At 47.4% G+C, this 23378-nt stretch overlaps 2 protein-coding genes across 2 annotated transcripts in view; one reads left to right on the forward strand and one right to left on the reverse strand.

Moving 5' to 3' along the window:
- Positions 1-14079, reverse strand: part of NCBP1 (nuclear cap binding protein subunit 1) — a 729105-nt gene extending 715026 nt beyond the window's left edge. Inside the window, exon 1 of the mRNA XM_086961848.1 lies at positions 13844-14079. Within this exon, the coding sequence (XP_086817974.1) occupies positions 13844-13877 (34 nt within the window). The 5' untranslated portion in view covers positions 13878-14079. The remainder of the gene's footprint in view (positions 1-13843) is intronic.
- A 755-nt stretch (positions 14080-14834) lies between these two features.
- The window catches only part of TSTD2 (thiosulfate sulfurtransferase like domain containing 2), a 210792-nt gene continuing 202248 nt past the window's right edge, over positions 14835-23378 (forward strand). The window contains exon 1 of the mRNA XM_086961849.1: positions 14835-14963. The gene's annotated coding sequence lies outside the window, so the exon portion shown is untranslated. The remainder of the gene's footprint in view (positions 14964-23378) is intronic.

A 23378-nucleotide genomic window follows, 5' to 3' on the forward strand; every position in this document is an offset into this window, starting at 1 on the left:
AAATAGACATGGCAACAAGTAATGGTGTTTAAATACCATCAACAAAGCAACCGGATCCCAAAAAAAAAAAATACAAAACTTTGGATCATCAAATAAGAGGATAATGTGCTCATGAACCTCTTGCTGCATCCATTCTCTCTTTGTTGGCTTACAAAAGGAGCCAAAACATGAAGGACATTTTTACAACGAAACAATCTATGATTTGCACCAAGAGAAAAAAATTGAAAGGAACGGTTTATGGTCTCAATTGCAGTAATTACAATATAATAAAAGGCCCAATTGTACACCAGGTGAAAAGAAAATGCAACTCACTCGCAAGTCAACATGAGATACTATGTACTGTTTTAACCTCCTCAAATGCTCCTTCTGGAAGACAAAGGAGGATCAAAGAAATAATCACAGAAAACAAATGTACAATCAGAGCCAAAAATAATTCTAGTATGGTTAACCAATTTATAGAAAAAGGCTCTCATATAAAAACTAAGATTTCAAGTATTGGAAATTGTTCCTCCAGTGAAATACAGAAGCGAGAGAGTCTCAATGAGAAAGATCAGGGATAAATAACCGCAACACTATGCTTCCAACAGATGTCAACCATGAACTGGAATTGGCATGCTTCCTTTAAGAGTTTCTCACAAGGGTTTAAATAATCAGGACATCCACTAAACACAAAAAATAACATTACGAAACTTATCTAAAAAATTATGTACATATAATGTAGAAGTCTTTCCCATTCAATGGTTGTTCATGATCATCTGGACTACAGAACTTTCTGGCATTAATTCATATTTTTCAAATACAGGAAGTTTACGCTCTGTTTCTCAATCACTGCATGTTAACGTATTATAAACATGAGGTCACTACGCAGATATAAATCCGTAAATCCGGTATTTGTGAAGGGTGAACTATTCACCCCTACGGGTCTCAAGGCACTGAGGGCCGTCGTTGAAGTAAGTGAGCTATTGCCGGGAGTCACATGGTGCTAAGCTGAGCTGCCGCCAGAGACCAGGATCGTACTGAGAGCCCTGTGCTTCGGAGTCAGCTGTGAAGCGGGAGCAGCGAAAGAGGCAGGGGGAGAAACGCCAGCCTGAAGAAGGGAGAGGCCCAGGGGGCCCGGTGCAGATCCAACCCCTGTACATAATCCTGGGCTCTATCGTCAAGCAGCTCATATCCCAGGGGGCACAGCTCCAGATCACTCTGGCCTAGTGTTGGGGGCCTTTGCGACATCATACTTCACCTGAGCCCCCTGGGACAGGCAGTACTACCCGGGGCAGCGTTGGGTTGCAAAGGGGGGGGGGGGGACAGAGAAAAACGTACATAGACTGTACTGAGAGTCAACGGCCCCCTGGTGAGACCCGACCAACTCTTTAATTGTCCTTATGCACAAAATTACCCCGGTTTTCACTACTTCTACCTACACCCAGTCTGTCCATAGATCCTGAGTGGCACACAGGGATCAATTGGCTTGGCAGGAGTGACCCCCTGCAGACTTCATACTTCTTGGTTGGATGAGCACTGTCAGTCCACTGCCCCAACACCTCCTAGTTCACTGCACAGGGGAGAAACGGACAGGCCGCGTGTGGTGAAAGCGACCCCGCGGCAGGCAGTGGCGATTACTGTCCAGCGCAAGGGTCTCCGGATCACAATGGGGGGCAGGGACCCACGCACCACCACCCAAGGCAAACTGGACAAATATGCCTATGCCAAGGACTTCCCTCCTCCACCGGACCACAAATAAATAAATAAATGACCGCAGGACACTGCCCCGGAAGGAGCAGGGGCAAATAAAGTGACGCTAGACGACATCATGGCTGCTCTTACTAATGTGCAGACGACAGTAGGCACTATATCCACGGATGTATCCTTCCTACGGGCTGACTTTCAGAAAATGACCGCAAGGGTCACGGAGGTGGAACAAGTAACAAAAACCTTGTCCAAAGACACAGCTAATTTACTTAAAAAAGTTAGCCACTTGGAAGCTGAAAACAAATTCATGGCGGCGAAGCTGGACGATCAGGAGGGACGCCCCCACTGTAACAACGTACGAATCACGGGCATTCCCGAAAGAGAAGGGGGCCGGCCATGGACCTTTATGTCGAAGACCTTATAAAAACAAGTCTCCAACCGAGAGGGCTCTCCACCTTTTTCTCAGTAGAAAGGGAGCACAGGGTGCCAGGTGGCAAACCCAAGCCTGGGGCGCCCCCCAGACCTGTCCTGGCCGCATTTTTTATTTCCGCGATAGGGATGCGATACTGCAAACGGCGAGAGCGGCCCCACCGATTTGCATTCTGAACTCTGTGATATCCTTTTTTTCAGGACTACACTGCTGTGGTTACTAAACGTCGTAGAAGTTTTTGAGGTTAAAAAAGAACTCCGGAACAGGGAACTTCCTTACTCCATGCTGTTTCCTGCGAAGCTGCGGATAGCAAGACTTGGTTTTTCGACAAGCCGGAAGGGGCCCACGGCTGGCTCGAGGGGTGGAGACGAGTAGATTGATCCAGATGATCCGAGAGGCGCCAGCAGCAGCGGCAGGAGGAAGGGGACCCTAAGGATAGTAGACAGGAGCAGGAGGATGACAACACGCAGAGATCGGAGGCTGAAGAGTGAGAAAGGGAACTTGGCATGCATGGAACTTGACGGCCTTCCTAAGATGCATTTGTGGTTTGCCCATAGAGAAGTAAGGGGCACGCCGCCAGCTTTTCCCTAATTGCTGTGGCCGTCTTGCCCCGATGAAGGGGCGGGTTATGGCCGGAGGCAATGGGACTGGCCGTTTTTTACCACAGCAAGACTCAGTTGATAATTGGTCTTCAAGGAGGGGGCGACTGCGACATTCCACGGACTCCTCACCCCTAAAACGCAAATACTGTTACTGGGACTGGGTATTGAGCGCTCTGCAATGTTGGGGTGGCGGGTAGTTTTAAATCAGTCTAGCGGGGAGGAGGGAAGGGAAGGGAAATGTTATTTTGGTTATGTTTTTTCTTATTTGCGCACACCACACAGGCACTCATAAATAACACTGTTCCGGGCACAGGTCGGCCATGGCACGATCCATGTAAATCTGTTATACTAACTGCATGCTCAAACAGTCATGGCAACGCATGATCCGCAGACAGCTGCTCAATAGCAATCCTGCAATATGCAGGTAGCTCCCCTCATTAGTTACGTGGAATGTACACAGCTTAGGGGACAAAATTAAAAGAGGTCTGTTCCTGCAGTGTTCTAAAAAAATTTTCCCCGGCGGTGGCGCTACTGCAGGAGACATCTCACTGACAGCGCCCACAAGGCACTGGATCGATGGGGATTTTAGATGGTGGCCCATTCGGAGTTCTCCTCGGGTTCCAGGGGCGTGGGTATCTTAGTTCGCAAACAATCGCCGCTTATAATACTTAAAACGAAGACAGACACGAATGGCCGTTTCGCGACTATTGTGGGTCAATCGGAAGGACATCCCATGAATATAGTATCCGTTTATATTCCCCCAGCCCTACATACAGTTGCACTTCCAGCTCTCAGTTACTTCCTCCTTGATCTATTTGCCAGAATTAGCGCTCCTGAGACGGAAGCCGGGAGCTAGGGCACTTATCCTGAATTGTAGCTCCAGCTTTTTTAATATCGCCGCATTCTAAAAATCACGTATTTGTCTGTGCAACTGCTACACTCTTACTTGACTGCATTTATACCTTCTAGGTTGCTCTCTCCTCTTGGGACCTCTGCTATTATTTCTGAGCAGATTTAGTGCTCGATAGGCTTACGGTCCTCTCCCCCCCAGGCGCAGACATTGGACGACATCTTGTGTGAGGAGCAGGGCAGCGCTCTAGTGCTACGGCCGATTTGGGGCCCTCTCACTATAAAATGAACGTCATTCCCCGTCCGCGCCGCGGCGGGCCCGCCAGAGGCAACCCAGTCTGTGCCCGTCCATGCCCAGCCGGGCCTTGGGCCAGAACTTATGCCCGTTTCTGCTGACGGTCATATCTGTTACTCACGGAAGGATCTTCTCCTACTGAGACCCCCCCCAAGAATACGCTCTGTCACTATGGGCATAAGCAGGAAGACACATATACTCATTGTGGTCTCTGTAGCCCACATTCTTGGGGATTAAATCATAATCCTCCAGCTTCCACTCATTTGTGTATGGCCCTATTGAACTGTAGGTCCCTCCCCAAGCACTCTCTGGAGATCAATTTTATGCTACAGGACCACGACTTAGCTATCTTGTTCCTTAGGGAAACATGGTTAACCTCTAACTCAGAGGCCGACATTGTCCGTGCACTCCCCCCGGGGTTTTTAATTCATTCTCAGACCAGGCCCTCTGGTAGAGGGGGCGGCCTGGCCATACTGTACAGAGATTATTTCGTCTGTAGAGTGAAGGATGGCAGCATCTCGGAGTCTGAAAGCTGCCACTTCTTTCAATTATCTTCTACCACCTCTTTTATGGGCCTCTTAGTGTATCGCCCTCCAGGGAACTCCAGCCACTTTGTTAACTCTCTCCTGGAAACAGTTACTGTCCTGGCGTCCTCCGCCCCCAATTTTACCATTCTAGGGGGATCTCAATCTCCACTTTAATGACCCCCTAGACATAGTGGCGGAGGACCTCCAACTCGATTTTAGATCATACGAGCTTCGACTAGTTAATACGGGTGCCACACATAATAAAGGCCACCTTCTTGACCCGGTTTTTAACCAATATTCAGTCATTTCAGGCTAGCCCCCCCTTTCCCCTCCCCAGGTCAGATCATTTTTTGGTCCCTTTCTCCTGGCAGGGCGAGTTCGAAACACCACAAACCCCTAGTACATGCACTTTTGAGAGGGCTTGGTCTAAAGCTCTCCGTTGAAAATTGAACTTGAACATTTCATACCTCCCCATGATCCGGACCCCGTGGTAGCTGACACCAACCTTAAAAACTGGCTCACAATCTCATTGGACCTTGTCTTGACCAAAAAAAAAAAGACTGGGAAAAAAAATTGGGAGAGTAGTCTCTGCCTCCTGGTATACACCCGAGCTCAGAATATTAAGGAAAGGTTGAAAGAAGCTCGAGCGCACCTGGAGGAAAGACTGGAACAATGCAAATAAAGATACATACCGTGCTGCTATTAGAGCGTATAAAGTCACCCTCAGAAACGCCAAGACAGTATTCTTTGACAAAAGAATTAAAAGTTCTTCTAATTCTACCAGAGAAACCTATCAGATTGTCAAAGAACTACTAAAGGTCCCTGATCCCCCATTGTCTCAAGACATGTCAGGAGCCAAATGTAATAAACTTGCCAACTATTTCGACTCAAAAATTAAAAACATCTTAACTACCCTGCCTCAAGCGGACAGCCATGCAAATGCCGGTAGCCTGCTCCCTGCCTTGGGCCCTCAGCTCAATGCTTTCAATCCAGTCTCAGTTGAGGAATTTCTTGAAGTCCTAGCCGTTATGAAAAGCGGTTCCCCTAGTTACCCTGTCCCTATGTGGTTTCTCAAACAGATTGCCACTACCATTGCTACACCGGCAACTGAGCTTATTAACACCTCACTTTCCCAGGGCATTGTTCCGCCCAGCTGGAAAGGGGCCATTGTGAAGGCCCTTTTAAAGAAACCGCATCTTGACCCACTGGAGATGGCAAATTTTAGGCTGATTTCATTACTCCCAGGACTCGGTAAGATCAGAGAAAGACTTGTGAATTACCAACTCTCCCACTTTTTGGAGTTTAATGAGCTACTGCGGAGCTCTCAAACCGGATTCCGCCCAGGCCAGGGCACGGATACGGCCCTCCTCTCCGTCATCGAGGAGGCAAGGTGCATCTTGGATTCGGGAGGATCAGTGGCAGTGATCCTCCTGGATCCGAGTGCAGCCTTTGATACGGTTAATCACTGTGTCCTAATCCAGCGCCTGGCTGAGGTGGGAGTAAGGGGGTCCGCCCTGGAATGGTTAACATCATACCTGAATAAATCGCACCTTTCAAGTTTGGGAAGGCAATTCACGATCTGCCTCAATCCCCCTCCAGTGTGGCGTGCCGCAGGGCTCGTCTTTAAGCCCCACATTGTTTAATGTGTATATGGCCCCCCCTGGAGGATGTGGTTGTCCCGTTTGGAATCAAAATTGTAAGTTACGCAGACAACACCAAACTGGTCATCTCACTCTCTCAACTTGATCAATGCCCGGACAGTCTTCGTTCATGCTTGACGAAAATACATGCCTGGGTGTGTGATTCCTCCCTTAAACTGAACGGGTCGAAAACCGAAATCATGCTATTAGGTCACAAGGTGACCTCAATACCCACCATCATCTGGCCTGCTTGTCTGGGGGATCTTCCCAGCCCAAAAAAAGAAATTAAAATCTTAGGGGTCTGGTTGGAACAGGATCTCTCGTTCAAAACACAAGCAAATAAAACGGCAGGAATCTGCTTTGGCCTTCTTCGGTCTGCCCGGAAATTCCTTCCCCTCCTCCCGCAGCATTTTAGGAAGCTGCTAGTACAAGGACTGGTTTTGTCCAGATTAGATTATAGCAATGCTATTTTTTGGGGGGCCCCTGAAGCCACAATTAATAAACTATAACAGACTCAAAATGCCGCAGCTAGGCTATTGATGGGTACCTCAGGTAGGATATCAGCAAAACCAGCACTCAAATCGCTCCACTGGCTCCCCATACGCAAAAGGATTAAGTTCAAATCTTTATGTATCGCCCATAAACTTCTTCAAGGTAAGGGACCCTCTATTATGAAGTCTAGTTATGCCCTACAAGGCTAATAGGCCCTTGCGCTCCGACAACGAGTGCCTGGCGAGAGTGCCAAGATTCAAGAAGGCACGGACAGGAGGCCGCCGCTTCTCCGTGAATGCGGCCTCACTGTGGAACTCCCTCCCCTCGAAACTGCGTGCGGAACCCTGCCATTCGCGTTTCCGGAAGCTCCTGAAAACCTTCCTTTTCCCCCAAGTGACCCTCTGTTTTCCTTTCTCCCTTTCGAGCCGGATTCTATTGCAGCGCTGGGATGCCTCCGGGTAACCATGCGCTTTATAAAACCGGTTACATTACATTACATTACATCTCCCGGAAGAGGAACTGCCTAACTGCCATGGTGGATGGGACCTTGGACCGCCACCCTGCAAGGGAACAGACGGGGGGCTGGGTGGGGATAGTGCCGTTTAGGGAGCTTTCCGGACGCATTGGGGCTCACTGACATATGAAGGCACCTACACCCCTTGGAGTGACAATTCACTTTTCATTCCGGGGTCCATAATAGTTTGTCCAGAATCGACTATTTCTTTGCATCCCCGGATAGCCTGAGACAAGTGGAAAAGATAGAGATTAAACCCAGAGGCATTTCTGACCACTCTCCGGTGCTATTAACATTCACATATCCTCATAGGGTGCGAAAGCAACTATTTCCTATATTTCCTGGTTATTTGCGGGTTCCCAACATTATGAAAGCCATGGACACAACAACACTACTTCCAGGAAAACGTTTTGTCGGTCCACTCCTCAACCACCCTTTGGGAGGCTTATAAGACCGTTCTGAGGGGGCAGGCCATCGCTTCCATTACGGGTCATAGGCGAGAAAAGCAGCAGGAGCTCAATACCATAGAATCAGAGCTGCACAGCACCGAAACCCGGCACTCCCATAACCCAACTCCTGACACTGCCCACGTCTTGCGCCTTAAACAACAACAACAACAACAACAACAACAACATAGGGAATACCCCAGGGAGATGACAAAGAAAAAACTCTTGGCTACGCAACATAAGATATGAGTCCGGCGATAAAGCCGGGAATCTTTTGGCGTGGCTTGATAAAAAGGAGAGTGACAAGAAATGGATAGCAAAGCTCAGAACAGGGGGGATGACCTCTTGGTGACGGACCCCCGTGCAATAGTAAGCATGTTGGCGCAACACATCAAGTTTACGTCTCGCTATCGGAGAAGTCCGTGGAAGAAGCTTTGACCTATATAAAAGATATTACAATGCCCAAATTCCCACCAGAGACGTCCCTTGAGCTGGAGGCTGACCTTACGGTCAACGAGCTTTAGATGGCGATCGGATCCTTACAATCAAGGAAGGCGGTAGGCCCTAATGGTATACCCATAGAACTTTATAAAACGACAGTTTACAAACAGGTGAGCTCCTGCTGGATAAGCAACTAGCCACGGTGGTGACTATCCTAAAGCCAGGGAAACCCCCGGCAGAGTGTGCCTCATATCGCCCCATATCCTTAATTAATGCAGAGGCCAAAATCTTGGCAAAACTCCTAGCGATCAGACTAACCCCGCACCTCACAACCCCAATACACCCGGACCAGTCTGGGTTGATGCCAAACAGAAATACGGCACTGAACCTGCGGCGTCTGTACGGAGTGATGGCCCGTATGCCATATCTTCAAGAGCCAGCCGTTCTCCTGTCATTGGACGCCCCGTATGGCGTTCAATGTGGTTGAATTGCCCTTCTTGTTCGCAGTACGAAGCACTTGGGCTTTGGCCTAAAGTTCTGTGCATGGGTACGTCTCTTATATACAAAACAACTAGCGCATGCGACAGCTAATGGTCATATCTCCCATGAATTTCCATTGACTCGGGGCAAGCGTCATGGCTGCCCCCTATCGCCGCTGCTCTTTGCCCAGGTTTTGGAGCCGTTAATGGAATGGATCAGATGGGAACCAATGATCCGGGGTATAAGGTGGACGGAAGGGTGGGAAGACCGCATCTCATACGCGGACGATGTCCTAATATACCTGGCCTCCCCTAGACGATCCATTCTGGTACTCCCAAATATTCTCGCCCTCTTTGGTCGGGATACACCATAAAGTGGTCCAAGTTGGTACGGTTTGTACTCTGTAGCCCACCACCTCACCTTCCACGGGACTGTCCGCTGCAGATTTTGGAGGAGGCCTTTAAATACCTGGGCATTTATATCACCGCCGATCCTGGCAAATTTATTAAAAGAAATCTCATGCCCCCCCCCCCCGGAGCATTTAAAAAGGGATGCGATTCATTGGAGCGTGCTGCCCTTCACGCTGCTGGGGAAGGCAGCACTTTTTAAAATGATGGCGCTCCCTAGATTCCTGTATGCACTTGAGAATACTCTGTTCCCAGTGCCACCTGCATACTTCAGGAAGATAGCGGCTCAGGTCTCCGGCTGTTGTGGGGCAAATAAACCTGCACGCATAGCACAGCGCAAATTGGTAATGGGGTGGTACGATGGCCGCATAGCACTCCCAGACATACGGCTATACTACTGGGCAGCCCAGTTGAAGGTAATCAACCAATGGATACACGCTCCGCAGACGGACCCCGCGTTCAAGGCAGATAGGCACGGAATGGGGGTTGAAGGCATGATGTCAGCACTTTATAACAAAAAACGAGTCCCAGCTATTATCTGGCCCACAAGACAGACGGTCAACATATGGCAGAAGGTACACATTAAATTAGGCTGGAGGGGAATATTAACCCAACTTACCCCACTGTGGGACACACAGCGACTGGGCAATCTTAAGAATTACAAGGGGTTAACTCAGTGGGTCGGAATTGGCATCTCTACGGTGGGTGACATGTGGCATAAAGGGGAGGTGATTACATTTGAGCATCTTCAAACACAGTACGACATGGCGCCCTCTGAAATCTTTAGGTACATACAGATGAAGCATGCGCTGCAGGCAGTCTTACCATCCGGCACGGAGGTGCCGGAGGCCACCCCCTTAGAGGATAGGCTGCTGACGGACTGTATGCATAAGCGGGCGACTTCCCTTACCTACCGAAAATTGGTAAACAATTTACCTGACCCACACATGACACTCAGAGACAGGTGGTCTCAGGACATGGGCGAATTAGAGGATTCAGAGAGGCAGGAAGCGCTGGCATCCCCGCGGGAAGTGGGAATACCCTCAAGACTCAAGCTTGTACAGCTTAAAATTCTACACAGAATATACTATACTAGGCACACCCTACATAAAATAGGGACGATATTGCACCCATACAGCCTGCGACAATGTGGGGAGGAGGGCATGTTCTATCACACTGTGTGGCAATGTACAAAGATCATGGAATACTGGGTAAAAGTCATGAGGACCATATCGCAAGCGGTTGAGGTATCGTTAACACCAGAGCCCAAGAGATGCTAACTAAATGTGTTAACCACCAATATTCCAACACCAAATACAAAGTATACTCGAGTCGTACTTACAGAAAACTCAAATCAAACGTTATCGTCGTGACAAGGTATACAGGTCAACTGCTACCGCAGTCACTTCTACCACAGAACCAATAAAGCTTTAACAGACAATCCGTAAGCCAGCGCTTAACTTGTGCAGTTTGTTGCAGGTGGTGAGGACCGGGTCTTGTTTTTCCATCATCTGACTGTGACCCAGATCAAGAAAGAGCAAGGCAGAAAACTGAGAAACAAGGAGAAAGAGACACAAACTGTTATAGAAGGAAAAGGCAGGGATAAACAAGCTCCCCGTGACTGGTGGCTCTCAGCACACACGCAGCAAGGACACCGCCAGCGAACAAAGAAGTGTCAAAACACAAGGCAGTAGTGGTCTCTTTGTGCACACGGGTTCTTGAACTACGTCTGCCAGCGCGACCAGAGAAAGGAGGAGGGGAGGAGCGAAGAGAAGACAAGCTGTCGCCAGTCTGAAAAATATAGTGCGTTCGTCTCCCGCCGCAAGTAAAGCATCCAGTCCCTGCGTGCACATCTTTTGTGCTGTCTGTCCACATGCACATCTGGAATCTGTATTGATTCCAAAAGGCCCTTGCATGGCGAGAGCAGCGCATGTGTGCACTGCTAACGCCAGGCGAGACCTAAAAAGGCAAAAAGTCAAGCTCTAAGTATTATTTTGCATTTCGCAAGTTTGCCAAGTGGCACCACAGCATATGATACCATCAGCCAATCATGATTTTTCAAACATCATGCTTCATTGTGGGGTTTTAATTTCGCTTTCAACATTTTCATTAAGGACTCAAAATCCCACTTGTCAAAGTGCTGTTGGGTAAAATGCCAGAAGTGACTGAAGGTGTTATACATGACACGGAATCACTATTCACTCATGTTTAAGACATTTAAAATCTTGTCCAGCCATTTCAAAATCTTTTTGTTTCACACGTAAAACCAAAAGTAAATGTGCTTACATGGTCTGAGGCTTCACGCTTTCAATCCTATCATAATAAAAGCAAGCACCGGCAATGCAAATCATTTTCCCTTTGTGATGTTTTATACTGCGCTTCACAACACAATTAAGGTAAAACATGAAAAGCAGCAGTGCAACTTTCCCTACAATAAACAAGTGAGGGACAGGTGGCAGTCAATGAAAGAACATCACACTATTCTCTCTCACATACAAGATCGGGGCAACAAAGGTAGCTAACACACTAAAGAGGGACAGAGGGGCATTAAAGAACTGTTGTAGGATTTAAATGCAGATACAAACTATACAAGTACAAAACTAATAGAACAGACAAACCTCCTATGTAATTACCATAGTTTCATATATTATAGCATGATGAACCCTCAACTATCTAGTGAGGTATGCCTAATCAATCGGTTCCACACCTAGCCCTAAGAAGTATCAGAGAGTATTGTTCTTACTTGTTGTGGTCTCCTAGTTAGGAATTCTCTAGCTTGGGTGAGACGATGTTCCTTATGTCAAAATGTATGTTCACCCCTTGTTAAACTGTCAGGCCTACATGAAAAGTGTGTGGCTAACTAAAAAGGTTTTACTTGTGCCTCCTTACCACACCATTACAAACATGAGAGTATAGCAAAATGACCAGCTTCTTTTTTCCCCACATGTTTCAACGTTTGAATATAACCCCAAGGCTCAGGCTTTTTCCTCGGTACTATAAGTGTCTCACAAAATATATTAGGAAACAGTCCATGGATCACAGAGCATCTTAATCAGCGTCAAGAATATGGGGGTTTGGGAAGGGAGTGCAAAATTCCTAAGGCCCTACTCCATAAATGAGTCCTAGAAAGCACCATTGGTGAAGCCGTCAACCCACATTTGCAGTTGAAAAGAGGATGTGCATAGGCCTTAATACCATCTGCCACACACCCAATCGTCTTCCGGCTAATTAACAGTGGAAAAGGGTAGTGTGTGTGAGGCAGTAAAGGTCAGAGCCCGTGATTCGGATTAGAATTAACGAACCACACTCCTAAAGGCAATTGTATTAATGGCTAAGGAGGGAAGTCAGAGTTATTGTTTCTCCTCTATAAAACTATATTGTTATATGCTGAACAAGATTATGGTCGACTAAACAATATTCAAGATAGATTTTTGTAAAACGCACTCCCTTAACCGGTATTATTTCATGGTGCTCTCAAATGGGAGGACAATGATAGAGGAGAAACCATGAAGAAAACGAATTGCTCACAGTGACACCGTTTGGAAAAGCTGGGAAGCCAGGAGTGAACCCAAGGTTTTTGGGTCAGAGAACCGCTGCTACGTTTTGCCTCCGGTTCTACAAAAGAAAGTTTCTGACTGATCATTTTACGCAAATGCACTCACAACATAATTTGCTTTTTCATAAATTGGGGCAGCAGCAGTGGGAACATTCCAGTATAGGGCAGGTACACCTTGGACAGAAAGAGTACAACCTTTTGCAATTATAGAACAGGTCAAATTCGGGCAGCAGCAAAGCAAGCTTTACTTCCTCACAGAACAGGCATGTCAGCAGGAAAGCAAGCTTTCTTTACTCATAGAAGGACGCAAGTGCAATATTTCATTCTCTACTGAACATATCCAGAAGCGTAAACAAAACAAACTTTCAGCGCTAACAGAGTATGTACAGTTAAGGAATGACTGACAAGTAGATTACAGACATATCTGGAATGTGCTCAAGTCTCAGAGTACTGTATAGGTGGATAAACAAATGAATACTTGAGTTCTGACACAAATTCTCACTTAGACGATACTCCATGTCAGCATCCTGAAAGCCCTGCTGCTGAAACAGGGAGACTTGCCTACTGTTTGTGTTGATTCTTGGGTGTTCCATGGATTGAGAAGTAGCAATACCCATAATATCACTGTATTTTGGATCAGCACAGCTCAATATGCTCAGGACAGGTACACATGCACCATTCTCTTCTAAAATATTCTGAATGCGTGTGCGCAGGGCTGGATTAAGCATGTGTTTAGGGCATCAAGGGAAAAGGGACACCACAGACATTTTCAATTGCCAGATTTACCATGGACCATATAATGCAAACTTGCAAATGGTGCAGCTGAACCTATAAAGTGGATTTATACAAAAACAAACGTTATCCGTCTTACTCGAAGTTTTATTTCATTGTGAAATAATAAAATGTTAGTTTACAAGTCATTGATTATTTTTTGAATTAGAAATATATGGGGCACCAAAATCTTACGTGTTTAGAGCCTCTAAAGGTCCCTATGTAATCCCAGTCTCGGAGCGACACTCGTTCAGTGTTAAGAGCCATAACAGATATTTGAAACAAAGATCAGTGGGGGGAAGGGGGGGGGGGGGGGGGCAAGGCAAATGAGGATCACGAAGACCCAGTAAGGACAGCAAGGGGGCGGGACGGCAGTGAGACCTCTACAAGCTAATGGGATGCAGTGAGTGATCCACAAACAAAAGTGGAGGTAAGGAGATGGTTGTGGGAGCTGCAAGCATCCGAGGGGCAGCGAAGGCTTGGATAAGAAGGAAGACAGTGAGGGCTCGCAAGAAAATGGGAGTAGGTAAGAGGGCTGTGCTGGAAAGGGCAGTAAGGGTTGGTGAGACAGCGAGGGCTCTGCGCAGCAAGAGAAGCAACAAGCGCCTAAGAAGGGGCGCTCTTCGAGTGGTTAGAAGTCCGCTACCAGATATATTTGTCTAACTCGGGCAGCGACCATCGCTATTGAACTCGGTGCCGCTACTCACCGTCACTGTCCTCGGCATGCCGTCTACGGGACATGATTACTGCTCTCAACTGCAGGTATGCGAAAACACAGGAGGTCCGCTGGGTTCTGTCTGCTGCTCTCACGTGCAAATGGAAGTACCGCGCGCCGCCTTAGCTTCCAGGACAAGTCACTCAGAGCGCGCGCAACAGTCAGACCAGGGCTCTCCTGGGCAACAAACCCTTCAGCCGCCTCCTGCAGAAGAACACGCCCACTTTCGTTTATTTCCTTCCGGGGTCAGCGTGCGATAGAGCAGAGCATACCGGGATAGACATAAAAGACACATCCCGGATTTTAGGCAGCCAATTTTTTAATAGTAATCAACCTTTGCTCAATCTAATGTTGTTGCTGGGATTGGAAGACCTCGCCGAAATTCGGGGCGATATCTATTGGCATCACTGGTTTGTGCACCCGTGTGAGTGTTCAGTGAAATATTTAGAACCTTGAGCCCACGTGAATATATTAGCGACAATTTCTAATTTGCACCTTTCGGGTTTCCCCGTTTGTGACACAAATATCTAACACACTCTCTCTCTTTTGTGTGTTATGCAGGTGATGTTCCACTTGTACATTAATAGTTGTTTTGCCTTGCTGTAAAGTAAGTTAAGAAGTCAGCCATCGTTGAATGGGGTATTGTTCGGTTATAGAGCCAACACCTGTGGCAAAATTCGAATCACAAACAGATTGACCATGTGGTAAGGCGTGGAACAGTATTAGCTCCCCCGCATATAGTAATCAGATGCGAGAGTTCTCCACGACTTTCACTTTTTTTCGTTACGAAAACAACTGCGTGTATTTTAAGAAGGAAGCACTACTGAAGTGCAACGATTTACATCTTCAGCTTTGATCACCTACGTTTACCACCCCCCCCCCCCCCCCATGCCATAGTTTACAAAACTAAGTGGGATTTTCCTCTTGCATTGGATAGCAATCTTGACTTTGCTGTCAATGTATACCTGTCTTATTTCTAAGATGGCGCCCGATCTTTCACGCACATTATGTGCTCCCGAGTCCTGCTTCCATTTCTCCGTCCGCTTAACGTAGTGCTGGAGTGTTGTTAATTCATATGCGGTTGGAGAGCTCGTTTTGACAGTCGCTGTAAGGTATGAAAAAGAATGACCGGAAATTTTAAGAACCAAATCAGGCACACAGTTGTGTGCCCACATCGTGTACTTTGCTGATGCTCTCGAGGTTTTGGAGTGTTGAAGCCTTGTATTGGGAAAGTATACAAAAAGTGATGGATGAAATGCTTGAATTAATATCAGCCACTTGCAGTTATTCGAGGTCGATTCCCAGTCCATCATTATTTTGCACTCCATGCCACTTCAGTTTGAACCCAGCCATAAGCAAATCAGTCCCAGACGTCGGTCCCATGCGGTAATATTTATTTATTTATTTGCGGGTTTATATCGCGCTTTAATCGTCTCCCGGAGGAGTATCTCTGCGCCCTATGAACACCACATTAGAAAAGACAAGGGGAACCCAGTAGGTAGCTCGGGACCATAGGTATCAAGTATTTATAAAGGAAACAAGCGGTCCTCGGCATAAGAAAATAAAGGTAAACAAATTTATATAGACCACAATGGGCTACTATATATTTTACAGTCCCTTGTCCAGCCGGACAGGGAATTTTTAATGATCAAATAAATCGTTTAAGGTAAGAGTACAAATCACAACCAAACATTAAGGTTACAGTAGGGCACAGTCCTGTACCGTACAAAAGAGGAAAGTAAGAAGGTCAAAGAGTGAAAGAGATATCAGGCAAACAGGGTGAGCTTGCAGGCCACTGTCATAAATTTAAATTGGCAGTGTGTCCTGGAGTTAACCATACATACAATAATGGAATGGGGTAAAATGTATGGTTACTCAAACAAGTCGACGTTTCGATCCCACGCTCAATTTATAAGGGGATCCTCTTCAGGACTTGGAGAATGATTTTGCCTGAATGTGACTTTTTAGACGCCACTTGTAATTGAAGTGGGGGGTTCAATTCAGGTTGGCCGGAGTAGTAATTAGAGGATGGCATCAAACCACACGATTTGTGGTGCAGTTATGGAGCCCCGTTATTTATAACGAGGCGTCAGGGAAGTTGAGTTTCCGATTCGTTGACATTAGAGGGCACAGCCAGGGCTACGCTTCCGTGCAGAGTGCATTTAGCGCGGTACGTGATGCGACGGTTGCATCGCGTTTAGTTCCTTGAAATAATTATTTCCGAGGCTCGGCGTGTACAATGGCGCCGTCTGTGGGAGTGCGGTCAGTTGAATGACTAATCCGCGAGTGGCTTAGAAGATGTCGATTTGCCGATAGCGCACAGCTCGCTATCAGCAAATTGTGGTCTATATACGCTTGTTTCCTTTATAAATACTAGGAACACCACAAGCACAGTCAGGGGGGGAACCAAAAAGTATTAATATTGAAACAGAAAAGTTTTAAGCCGCTTCCTAAACGCCAAATGTTCTGAACATTGATATATGATTATACAATGCTAACAAGTACCACACATGGCATTACCACTCCAATTTTACTTCGCAAGTGGCTTTACCACGCAGAATTTTAGAATGCAGGATTATACACCGCAAAAAAATGTTACGAAACATCTAACGTCCCTTAGGCACATATGTCATTGAAATGTACATAATGATAGTGATAGGCTAAACAAAATAGAGAAAACTGCAGAACAAAGCAAAAGATCGATGTATAAAACAATCAAAAACAACAGATTTACTTACATTTAAAAATGCATTTAATTTAAAGTGCGCTTAAATAATACTTTTTTAAGAATAAAGATTAGATTCTTACCTGACACCTGCACACCTTTCACCAGCAGCCCTTACTTCCACCAACCACGGAAACAAGCGTAAAAAAACAACTAGAAAAATTAAACAAGCATTTACAATGCAATGGTCTCGGCATTAATAAAGGTAGAGCTATTGGCATTGCTCATGACGTTTTTTTTTTTTTAATATCATAAATAAATGGCATTGTCATTTACATTGCCAATAGCTTAATCGTTTTAATATACGGGACCTATTGCATAAGCACCCACACGCAGGGGCAGGAGAGCAAGCACAAGCAATGAGGGGGCAGGGGCAGGAGAGCAAACACAAGCAAGGAGGGGGCAGGAGAGCAAGCACAACGAACCAGGTGGCAGGAGAGCAAGCACAACCAGGGGGCAGGAGAGCAAGCACAGCCAGGGGGCAGGAGAGCAAGCACAGCAAGGGGGCAGGGGAGCAAGCACAGCCAGGGGGTCACCCCATCATCAGCGAGGCTAGTTTAAATCCAGTGGCAAAGTGCGCATGGGACCCACATCTAGGCATATCTTTAGCCACTTAGGGCAAACATCATTATTCTTAAAATGTGTGTGACTGTCTTGCAGATTGTAATAACCTCCCTGTTTTCTGATGCTGTTTGGCATTGTTTGCAGGGAAGGAGTAATGGTGATTTGATGTTATACCTGCACTGAATTAGCATTTCTAATCCTGTCAATTCTCAAGGTGATGCAGATATGTTACAATGTAATGTTGACAGCTCATAACTGTTGGGGGAACGGGCAAGTCGGACTGTGACAGAAAATAAGCTGGGCATCAGAATAAAAGTGCCCCCTTCCCCACACACCACCATTAGCGAATCAGATTGCTTAAAAAAGTGACCCACATTTGCAAATCGCGGCAATATTGAACGTGGGTAGTTTTTAACTAGCGTAGACATGTATAGGTGTTTTACAAGGCAAGTGGGCTTTATATATCGGTGCTTGCTACAAGCAAGGTCTGTGGTAATATCATGGAAATCGAGTGTGAAAACGGACCTACCAGACCGTAAAACACACTCCCAAACAGCCACACACTGACCTGTCAGTCCAGCCCTCCCAGAGTGCCCTTTAGGCCAGGCCTGCCCTGGGAAAGGGAAGGAAACAGCAGGTCCAAGAGTAGATTATGCCCCGCATTTGCATAGAGATGGCTCCCTTTCCTCGGCTACACAAGGCCGTGCTCCATTCACTGAATAAATGCCCTGCCCTTATCTCGCATCCCAAGCCGAGTTCGGCATCTGGAGAAGCTTAGGAAACTCGATGCATCAAATTACCCGGCTCAAACCATTGTTTACAGCGGACCATTTTGTCCTGTCATCCCCCTGACGAAATGTCAAAGCTTTTCTTGCCTTCACCTTCAGCTTCCAGCGTCTGCAGGGATCTGATACGCGGCAGCTGCATTACACTGGGGAGAGCCGTCAAATGAGTGCGATTAAGGCAGCAGACGCAGCGCCAGGCTCTGGGAACGTCTGCTGCTTAACTGCAGATGTCTCATGCTAGGATAGCTCCTCGCCCCTCGCTCCCGCACAAAGTTCCCATTCAGCGCAGGCTTCGAAACACCCATCCGAACCCTCGCGAGAATATCTGCATATAGCGGCCCAAAGTAATCAAGGCAGGAAACACTGGCGTTCTGATTAGGACGCCTCCTCGCGCAGCATATCGGCGCGCAGATGTGCTTTGATTCTTAAAGTATGCGCAGCTTTCTGACGTGACAGATTGTTATGTTACGTAGCTTGACCGCCTCACCACTGGGGCGTAGCTAGGTGCAGTGGCACCAGGGACCGGAGTTTTACGGGTCCATGTGGACCATGATTGTTGTGTTTTAATACCCATGCAGCTTTCTGGAGAGGATGTGGCGGTACGACCAAAGCTGCTGATTTTGGAACTGGGAAGCCAGACTTGCGTTTTGGCGTCGGCACAGCGTCTTGTGATTGTAGGCAAATCACGTAATCTCATAGTTGCCATGTTTCAGATTGCTTTTGTGCGACTTTGCGATTGTTTGTGTGACATTCCATGTTTCATTTGTGACACTGTGCGAAACCTAATTGTGATTAAATCAGTGGAAAAAATGCCTGTAGGTCGCATAAGTTTGAAAAACGACTATTCAAATTTAACTTAAAATGAAGTTATCTTGGAGCTTAAAGGTTCTTCTGGGGAGAATGGCCAACGAAGCAACGGATGGATGCAAGTGCCAGACGCGGTCGGGCAGAAATGGCTGCCGCAAAGCTCCGACATTTTCGGAATGTCGGGTGTTTACTGTTGAGTGACGGATGACATCACGGTGAGAAAGAAAGCAAAGAAAACACGCCCCCAAAGCCGAAAAAGACGGGGCTTACAGGGAGTGACGCCCATCTCCTCCAATGGCTGGCCAGCATTTACGAGGCCAGGCAATGGCGAAGAGGGGCGGGTTCAAGCCCCCTTACATTTACATTTATAAAAAACATTAAATCTTCGGACCGAACTGCGCAAGCGTAGCCTACGGTCCTCGACCTAAAAAGGACTTCTATAATGACGTACACGCCACGTCGTTGGGGAGGCTCTTTCCTTGAACGCACAGATGCGTTTTTTATGTAAGTTTTCTTTTTTTTTTTAAACCCACTCGTTTTGTTGTTTTTTTGGGGGGGGGCCCCCAAGCCCCCTTTTTAGGTCTCGACTATTCCATCCGGCAGAGATAAATAGACAAGAGTATAGTAGGCAAAACAAGCTCTTAAACCATTGCGGATTTAGTACAGTTCATGTGAACACAATTCCCCCCACGGCCCTTTTTTTCAAGAGCTTTCATTGGCACTTCACTTTGTGCACGCTGCATTCAGCTGCCCAGTCCTCCCACCCCCTCCCTCTCCAGCGCGCGCCTCTCGCTCATCACACTCCCTCCCTCTCCAGCACACCAACACGCAGCCCACAGCCTCTCTCCCATTGTGCATTCTCCCCACTGGCATATTTTTCAAGAGCTTTCATTGGCTCTTCACTTTGTGCACGCTGCATTCAGCTGCCCAGTCCTCCCACCCCCTCCCTCTCCAGCGCGCGCCTCTCGCTCATCACACCCCCTCCCTCTCCAGCACACCAACACGCAGCCCACAGCCTCTCTCCCATTGTGCATTCTCCCCACGGGCATATTTTTCAAGAGCTTTCATTGGCTCTTCACTTTGTGCACGCTGCATTCAGCTGCCCAGTCATCCCACCCCCTGCCTCTCCAGCACGCGTGTCTCGCTCATCACACCCCCGCCCACCCCCCCACACAGCAATGCAGAGAAGCTTGTTTCCTCTAGTAACATATTGTTTGCTACCTCTTGTATTTTGTTTATTGATACTTGCACAATTGTCACTATTGCCTCATGTAACGTAGCGTTTGCTTTTGTAACATGCTCACTTGTAATTTTTGCTTCATGTATCACTACTTTTCCTATTGTGAAGCGCCCTGACACCTTCAGGTTAAGTCCGCACTATATACGCCGCCTCCCTCGCTCTTCTGCCGCCACCATTGCCTTGGGCTCTTGCGCTCCTTTCTCCCTCTCTCCAGCGCGCTCGCCACCGCTCTGAGCCAACCAAAGAGCGGGTACAGAAGCTCGTGCACCAACTGAGAACAGCGCGCAAGCTCAAAAGCCAAACTGGATAACTACGCACGCGCGTGAACTCCCAAACGCAACTCGTACCTGTGCATATGCCATTACCTTAATTTGTGCGCAAGCGCTGTCATCGGAGTCGCGCGTACAGTCTCACAATGAAGCTCGCAACTTTCTTTTCTCTGATTGCAGGATCTTTGTGTGGTCTGCGCATGTGTGCTGGTGAAGTGTTTTCCCGTTTCTCATCCTACACGCTCTTCCAGCGCCTCTACTTCCCGAACTACGGACGCCAGATTTTTCGTCACAAGTAGAAGTGTTAAGGTGCCTCTAAAGTTAAATTTATTATAATATATATATAGTTGCATTATGGTGTATATCAGCTACAGAAGTATAGCATTACATGACAGTCTACGTTGGTTTCATTGTTTTCGAAGGAAAATACAGATCTCGAAAATGGTCGGTGGACAAACCTAAATATAGTAAGAAGCTTCTGGGTACATGTTCACTTTTAGCGTGATGCGCGCGCGCCTTTTGTTAATGCTGTGGTACTGGATGCTTAAGGGTCCACTGTGGCCTCGGAAAGCAAGCTGTGGAATGTCCACTTTTTAAAGGCGTTTTAAATAGAGAGCTGTTTAATGTTAACACCAATCCCGAGATTGCGTCTCAGCGCTGATTGCTGGGAACCCCAGTGGCTCGCAAGTATTTACAACCCTGTCTAATCTGAAGGTGGAATGTCCCCCTGTGGAAATTAGCAAAATTAATGTACCTAAGCGGCGTTCATTTGCCTTTTCCCATTCCCCTCCCTGTAAGCACCATGAATACCGTGAAATATTGACCGCATCATTCCGCCAGTAAAAGCCCCTGCCCATATGTACATGACAGCCATTTTAGGCACCATGGCCTTTTTGCCCGCTCATTGGCATCCCCGGCTTCCCTCCTGCGCGTATTTGAACCCCCCCCCTCTCACATGCATAGACCATAAAATCCCCTCCCTCTGCGCGGCCCTGCTCTGAAAAGCAACCCTCCTGCTTGACCAACGCAAACGCCCCATTTCCTCTTGAAGAAGCATCCTTCGCCTCGGCTGACATAACCCCCCCAGCTGTACCTGACTGCCCCCGTTCTCTCATGTACGGGTCATAAGACCTCTCTCTCTGTGCGACTCCGTCCCTGGGCATCACCCCTCGTGCCTGACCATCATCTCCCTTCTTCCTATGAATACCCCTCCCTTGATGACCCCTCCACTGAGCCCGATTGTCCGCACGGACCACTGGTCATCTCTTTCGCCTGAGGATACAGTTCATTGCCCACCACTGTATGCACTCGTCCCTCTTCAAAAGAGCTACTATTGATCACGACCTCCCCACCCCTCCGAGAATCGATCAGGCGCACACATTCCAAAGAAATCAGCGGAACACTCAGCTGAGCAATAGCCCCCTCCCATTGTATGGTGTGAGGACCTGTACTGTAGCCACGTGTTGGATTGCGCTAGAATGGGGAGGGGTCGGGGATGTCTTTTCCTTGCTTCACAATGGTATTATTGTAATAAGGAATGTTTGTGATGTATAAAAGGCGATGTCTCGGAGAACTTGTTAGAGCACCTCCCGAAAGACACTGTGTTTCTTGTCCGAAATGACAGGCTCTCCTCATGAGTAATAAAACTCTGATCTTGTGTTCCTGCTTCCAGCGCCCGTCTCTTTATTTGGTAACTATTCAGAATGGGAACTAAGAGGCGTCTTGCGCCAGCAGCCTGGGCATCGGTAGTAAATTGGGCTGACTTTCCACAATTGGCGCCCCACGTGGGGCCCATCAGCGACATAAGGTCCGGTAAGAGAGGTCCAGACGATGGGGTGAACATCTAAACGATCGGAGTATACCTGCCTTGAGAGGACCCTCGTCCGGCTGCTGATTGAATGAACTTCACCGATTCCGAACGGACCTCTCTCGAGTGACCTACTGTTTTGACTGGGATCCCACAGGACTGCTGCGGTAAAATCATGGAGTAAGAGAACGATCGGGCGCTGGAAAGGGGAAGACGAAGAACTGTCCATATGGTCCGGTCCGGGTAAGGTTAAGTAGGAGACGCCTGTTACGTCTAATTGGTAGGATGGCTTTATCCATCTGATTGTTTGTTTGTATTGGAATCGGTATTTAAATACTGATATTGCTCATTGATTGGTTGCTCTGTTGTTCTTGGAGATTCGCTGTCTGCAAACAGGGAAAGAACACGTTCTCTCTTTGCAGGTAGCGAAAGGGTAGGTAACGCAAACCTTTAACTCGTCGTACCTACTTATTCTCCCCATTGATTGATTGTGGCCCGAACTGTTGTTCGCGGATTGTTCTCTGGAGATTCTCTGCCTACAAACGGGGAAGAACAGGTTCTCTCTCTTTTGCAGGTAGCGAAAGGGTAGGTAACGCAAACCTTTAACACGTCGTACCTACTCATTCTCCCCATTAATTGTTTGATTGACCGAACATTGACTGTTCGATATTGCTTCTTTTTGAGGTATTCACCGCCTGCAAACAACGAAGAATAGAAATATTCTGTCTAGTCTTTGCCCGCCGTGATAAGATAGGTAGTGCAGACTTTTGTCCCCGTTGTAATCCGTCATGCCTATCTTCTCCCCACTGATTGGTAAACTAGTTTCCACCCGGACCATTTATTGGAGGTAGATCATCCGGTTCAACCGGAGGGTATCCCTGATAAAAGGACATATAAAATATGATGTGATCACCGAATCCTGTTAACAGAAACTTTAGCATGAAACACACACAAGAAAAGGAAGGAAAAGAAGTCGAGCTAAGCCAGTAGCCCACTGATGAGTTTCCGACTTCATTAAAAATAAGAAAACGTTAGAAATAGTCCGTAATAAGATTTATAAAATGACGAAAGAAGCCAAGCTTGACGCCAAGACAGCCACAAGGTAGCTAGGCCCCGCCGCCCCCTCGCTATCCAAAGCATGTCTGTCCCACCGCCCGCCACGCCCAAATAACGGTAACATGAAAATAGATACAAATCAGCAGATACCTACCCCCATTCCGGAAGCTCCCGAAGTGCAACAGGTCCGCGGTTACGCCCATCCGGAAGGCGAGGCCTCAGCGCGTGTAGAGCAGGGCTCGGCTGGCCGCCATCGGAAGGGGAGGCTGTGGGG

The sequence above is a fragment of the Lissotriton vulgaris genome, chromosome 3_1 (assembly GCF_964263255.1).
Source record: "Lissotriton vulgaris chromosome 3_1, aLisVul1.2, whole genome shotgun sequence".
NCBI lineage: Eukaryota > Metazoa > Chordata > Amphibia > Caudata > Salamandridae > Lissotriton > Lissotriton vulgaris.